Consider the following 6,000-nt stretch of genomic DNA (forward strand, 5'->3'; position numbering starts at 1 on the left):
ATGGTTTTGGGCCACCTCCCTTTCTGTTACACTCTTTCTCTCAATCACTATACTACTACGGCAGCCATTCAATGAGCTACATGGCCACGGATGACACCTAAAGCTTTAAATATAAACAAAATACATTTTTTTCTGTGTTGTTTTGTATCTTTTGTTTTTTTATTTTACATATCATATCATGATAAATGCCATATCAGAAGTTTTACCAAATCTGATAGATACGACAGAATTATGGCCTGAATGTTACTGCCACAATCATCTTCTGCGGTTGTTATCTCCTGAAAACAATCCTTCTTCGTAACAACAATAAAAAGCCATTATGATCATGGGCATGAAAGGGCTTTGTTGTACGTTTCAGTCTTATCTCAGACAAACCCTTAGGATGATGAGGCGAACTCTGGGGAGAGATATTCCAGGAGCTTGCTCTTGTCCCACGCTTTTCACCCAGAACACCCCCCAAAAAAACCAAACATCAGTGATGGATTATCAGGACTTAATGTATACGTTCATTACAATGAGGCTGTCGTCAACGGAGCATCGGCGTGATGAAGCAGGACTCATCAACGGATAGATTTGTCTTCATAAGTCTGGTGGGTCTGAGGCACCTCCTTCCCCGTCTCCATGGTGATTTGTCTTCCACACAACAACCAACCAGTCTTGTCAGGCATCTTGAAGGCTCACTACATTCTTGGACTTGTCCACTGAGGACCCCTTCTTCCTCTTCCCGGGGTAGAATAGTCTCCCCAGGCTGTGCTATATAAGGCTGTGCTGCACCTATCCGCTGTATGTGACAATAAATAAAATTAAAATAAATAAACAATTCATTATACTGATCCCTCTGTACATTCAAAGGACTAGTGTTAACAAGGCTGGCATGGTGTCCGTGGACAGTTGTTAGATGGTACTTTGATTTGACTGAGACTTGTTTGAAAGAAAGCCTTGACGGCTGGGTTTGAAGGCCACCCCTTAGAGGTTTTACTTTGAGATCCTAGGATCATCAATGTGTGAAAGCCCATTGGGCTCTTGTGGGTAAATTATTTCAGATTTTGTCAGATTTTGAAAATATGCTTTACAGAGAAAGAAATCCAAGCTTTCGTGAGTGTATCAATCAATGCTAGAACAGCTAGCCCAAAATTAGCATGGTCACGAAAGTCAGAAAAGCAATAAAATGAATCGCTTACCTTTGATAATATTCGGATGTTTGCACTCACGAGACTCCCAGTTACACAATAAATGTTCTTTTTGTTCGATAAAAATTACTTTTATAACAAAAAAACGCCATTTGGGTTGGCGCGTTATGTTCAGAAAACTACAGCCTCGTTCTGGTCCTGAAAGCCAGAAGAAAATTCCCAAACGTATCAGATTCAAAAATATTACAAAAAATATTTATAATCATGCAATCACAAGTGAAATATACCATAACACAGCTTAGCTTGTTGTTAATCCACCTATCGTGTCAGATTTTGAAAATATGCTTTGCAACGAAAGCAATCTAAGCTTTTGTGAGTGTATCAATCAATGCTAGAACAGTTATATTAGCTTGGTTAGCTTGGTCACGAAAGTCAGAAAAGCAATAAAATTAATCGCTTACCTTTGATAATCTTCAGATATTTGCACTCACGAGACTCCCAGTTACACAACAAATGTTCTTTTTGTTCGATAAATATTACTTTTATAACAAAAAAACGCTATTTGGGTTGCGCGTTATGTTCAGAACACCAAAGCCTCGATCCGTTCGACGAAAATTCCAAAAAGTATCCGTAATGGTTGTAGAAACATGTCAAATGTTTTTTATAATCAATCCTCAGGTTGTTTTTAACAAACATAATCGATAATATTTCAACCGGACCGTAACCTATTCAATAAGAGAGAAAAAGAAAATGGAGAGCTACCCTCTCGCGCGCAGGAACTAATCCGAGGACACCTGACTACTTTTGAAAAATCTCGCTTATTTTTCAAAATAAAAGCCTGAAACTATGTCTAAAGCCTGGTCACATCCTCAGGAAGCCATTGGAAAAGGAATTGATACCCCTGGTTGATACCCCTTTAAATGGAAGAAAGACGGGCCAGGAAACACAGATTAGTCGAGGTAATTTGTAAAGTGACTATGCATAGATAATAAACAGCGAGTAGCAACAGTGTAAAAACAAGGGGGGGTCAATGCAAATATTCCGGGTGGTCATTTGATTAGTTGTTCAGCAGTCTTATGGCTTGGGGGTAGAAGCTAAGGAGCCTTTTGGTCCTAGACTTGGTGCCCTGATACAACTTGCAGTGCGGTAGCAGAGAGAACAGTCTATGTCTAGGGTGACTGGAGTCTTTGACAATTATATATTATTTTTAATATATAGGTCCTGGATGTCAGAAAGCTTGGCCCCAGTGATGTACTGGGCCGTATACACTACCCTCTGTAGCGCCTTACGGTCAGATGCCGAGCAGTTGCCATACAAGGCGGTGATGCAACCGGTCAGGATGCTCTCGATGGTGCAGCTGTAGAACTTTTTGACGATCTGGGGACCCATGCCAAATCTTTTCAGTCTCCTGAGGGGAAAAGGTGTTGTCGTGCCCTCTTCACAACTGTCTTGGTGTGTTTGGACCATGATAGTTTGTTGGTGATGTGGACACCAAGGAACTTGAAACTCTCGACCCGCTCCACTTCAGTCCCGTCGATGTTGATGGGGGCCTGTCGGCGCTCCTTTTCCTGTAGTCCACAATCAGCTCTTTTGTCTTGCTCACATTGAGAGAGAGATTGTTGTCCTGGCACCACACTGCCAGGTCTCTGACCTCCTCCCTATAGGCTGTCTCATCGTTGTCGGTGATCAGGCCTGCCACTGTTGTGTTGTCAGCAAACGTAATGATGGTGTTGGAGTAGTGCTTGGCCACGCAATCATGGGTGAACAGGGAGTACAGGAGGGGACTAAGCACACACCCCTGAGGGACCCCCGTGTTAACGATCAGCATGGCAGATGTGTTGTAGCCTAGCCTTACCACTTGGGGGCGGATCTTCAGGAAGTCCAGGATCCAGTTGCAGAGGGAGGTGTTTAGTCCCAGGGTCCTTAGCTAAGTGAGGAGCTTTGTGGACACTATGGTGTTGAACGCTAACCTGTAGTCAATGAACAGCATTCTCACATAGGGGTTCCTTTTGTCCAGGTGGGAAACGGCAGTGTGGAGTGCGATTGAGATTGCGTTTGTTTGGGCAGTGTGCAAATTGGTGGGGGGGTCTAGGGTTTCTGGCATGATGGTGTTGATGTGAGCCATGACCAGCCTTTCAAAGCACTTCATGGCTACCGACGTGAGTGCTACGGAGCGGTAATCATTTAGGCAGGTTACCTTTGCTTTGTCTGCTTGAAACATGTAGGTATTAGACTTGGCCAGGGAGAGGTTGAAAATGTCAGTGAAGACACTTGCCAGTTGGTTCAACATTATTAGTGAGACTTATGGTGTTGCATGTGGAATAAGGTGCCTCATTTTTCCCTCCCACTCTCCTGCTAGTCCAGACCAGCCTAGCCTAGTTTCCCCTGCCCTGGCCAAGCTCAGGCTGGTCAGTTTTTCCTCCAGGCAATAACAACGCCACACTTTAATAGCCGTCCAAGGCTGTTACCCTAATTAGCTACATTTACAGTATGCCACCATAGCAGGATTCATGGAGAAAAGCCTTTTAGGCTCCCAGTTTATCTGCATTGTCTAGCAGTTAATTAGGCCGACTTACCATTTGCTTGGGTGGTCCTGTCGTGACGGTATGCTGAGCTGATTTTGTTTTCCTACGGCAACTTTAGTTTTGTCCCTGTTGATACCATTCCTGTTCTACTATCTACTGCCAAAGTCAGCCAGTGCTGAGATAAATGACCCTGTGACTTTTTCCCCCGTCAGCCAACCTGGTAATTTTATCGCTGCTCTGACAAATTCAACCGCAGGGCGATACAGCACCAGAACTCTGACAGAGAACGCCACCCCTGAGGTCACAAAATGTCCACCGCAATAGTCCTGTCCTTGTCAGGTTGAAGATTGCCTGCGGTTTTCCACTCTTTAACTGCAGCCGGCAGAGTGCTTTGGCCCTGACACCGCCAAAGAGGAAAGTGCCTTTTCACGGATGCAACTGATGCCCGCTGAGCCACAAGGTGTTGGGTGGTGTTGTTGAATACACCCCCTGCATGGCCGGCCGGGCAGTCACCCATTGTGCCCAGCAGCAGCAGTCCTCCCAGAGAGGGTTATTGTGGACAAGGTAATGGAAGTCCTGATGCTGTCGTAATCAAACCCAAATCTCTGGGATCAGATACCTGTTGTGGAGTCCAGCTGACAGTAGGAGCCAGATCCCAGTGGACTCCAACAAAGCCCAGTCCACCAGGCGGATTGTGTAGATATTGTAGATAGTAGCGAAATACCTTTTCCGCTTTGAGGCCGCCACAATGACCCACAATGCCTCTCTGTCGCTAACGGAGGAGACCGGAGAGACTCGGGTCTTTATCAGCAGTCACCCCACTTCCTTGTTTTCTCTGTCACTGTGCCCCTATATACATGGGCTTTTCATTAAGGGGGTTCTCTGGTTGTAGAATACATGGTTTCCCAGGTATGATACAATGCCATGGTAGGTGAAATTCACCAACATGGTTCTTTGCCATACAGAAGATCAGTACCATACTACTCAGATAGCCTGGGAGTCCTCAGGCTTAGTTACTACCAGAGAGAGACCCAGGTGACAAGTCCATCCTTACTATCTAGCCCATAGCCGTTATTCGTCACCTGAAGTGTTTGAAGAATATCGTTGAACATAAAAGAGACAGTGGAAGAGGTTTGTGAAAAGCATAGGTAAACTGAAGCACACCGCACCAATTAAGACTCACTCCAAGTCACTTCAGGATTCTCAGCTCTACGGCTTGACCCATTTTGATCATTCATTAGCCGTTATGATTGGACTCACAGATACAGGATCGGAAGAGTCTTTTCCTTGGACAGTCAATCAATACAAACTAACCCCTGACTAATCATAGGGTGAAAGCAATTTGATGAGAAGTGCACTACCCTGATCTGTCATATCTGATGAGATACAAGTTTGACTCCATTTCATTGAATTATCAAAGTGCGATCTAAAGCCATTTGTGAAATTGCATGACTAGGCAAAAATGTCTGACCCTGTCACAAAGCTATTGTACTTTACTGCACTTTTGGAGAGAATGAACTATAGTAATCAGTGCCATCATTTTGTTGCAGTCTTGAAGTGGATGTTTTGTAGTACAGTCAGTGACTTAATGTGGGAAGATTCCTCTCCATTCTCTGTTCTACTCATTCATCATTTGCTCCTCCTTCAATTCAGACCAACTGTATCTCCTCTCACAATTGTATTGATATTCTGTTTGTGTGCCATTCCCTCATGTACTGTATCTCTGCTCTGTCATTTCCCAAATCACCATGCATTCTCCCATGAAATGTCTGTGACATCCGTGTGGCTGTCTTTGATGTCAGGATAGGATAGCAGAGCATATCCTGTTATGTGTGAAACACGTTTGGTTCCAGGGGATACAAATTCCCAGAAAAACCTCAAGCAATTATTTTACCTATTTTTTGAAGACAAAAGGCAGCTTAGAACAGACAGTTGTGTGCTACAAGAGATTGTGTATTCATCCCTCTCTCTCCTCTGTGTGGTTCTCTCCAGCGGGAAAATCATGACAGAAGATAAAAGTAAAGTGCCAGAGATGGAGACAGAGGTGAAGAAAGCCCCGACCGAGGTGAAGACCGTCCCCAATGAAGCTGCTCAGACAAACGGCAACGAGAGCAAAGCATGATCCCGACCGCAAGAAGGGAGGAGGGATCAGGGGAGGGTTCACGACAGTCCAGAGGAAAACGTCAAACACCACTCCATCAAATGACAAAAAGCTAAAAAATAAAATTTAAAAAAGGGTCTCTTTCTTCAGTGTCTTCTATTAGTTTTCCAAACAAAATATGAGTTTGTTAGACATGTAGATTGGGAATAAGACCTCATGCACATGCCTTAGTGTTTCTTTCTTT

At 44.1% G+C, this 6,000-nt stretch overlaps 1 protein-coding gene across 1 annotated transcript in view; it reads left to right on the top strand.

The window, feature by feature from the left end:
- The window catches only part of LOC120057429 (neural cell adhesion molecule 1-like), a 115,680-nt gene extending 109,903 nt beyond the window's left edge, over positions 1 to 5,777 (top strand). Inside the window, exon 22 of the mRNA XM_039006054.1 lies at positions 5,648 to 5,777. Coding sequence (XP_038861982.1) covers positions 5,648 to 5,777 — 130 coding nt within the window. The remainder of the gene's footprint in view (positions 1 to 5,647) is intronic.
- The last annotated feature ends 223 nt before the right edge of the window (positions 5,778 to 6,000 follow it).

The sequence above is a fragment of the Salvelinus namaycush genome, chromosome 12 (genome assembly GCF_016432855.1).
Source record: "Salvelinus namaycush isolate Seneca chromosome 12, SaNama_1.0, whole genome shotgun sequence".
NCBI classification, from domain to species: Eukaryota; Metazoa; Chordata; class Actinopteri; order Salmoniformes; family Salmonidae; genus Salvelinus; species Salvelinus namaycush.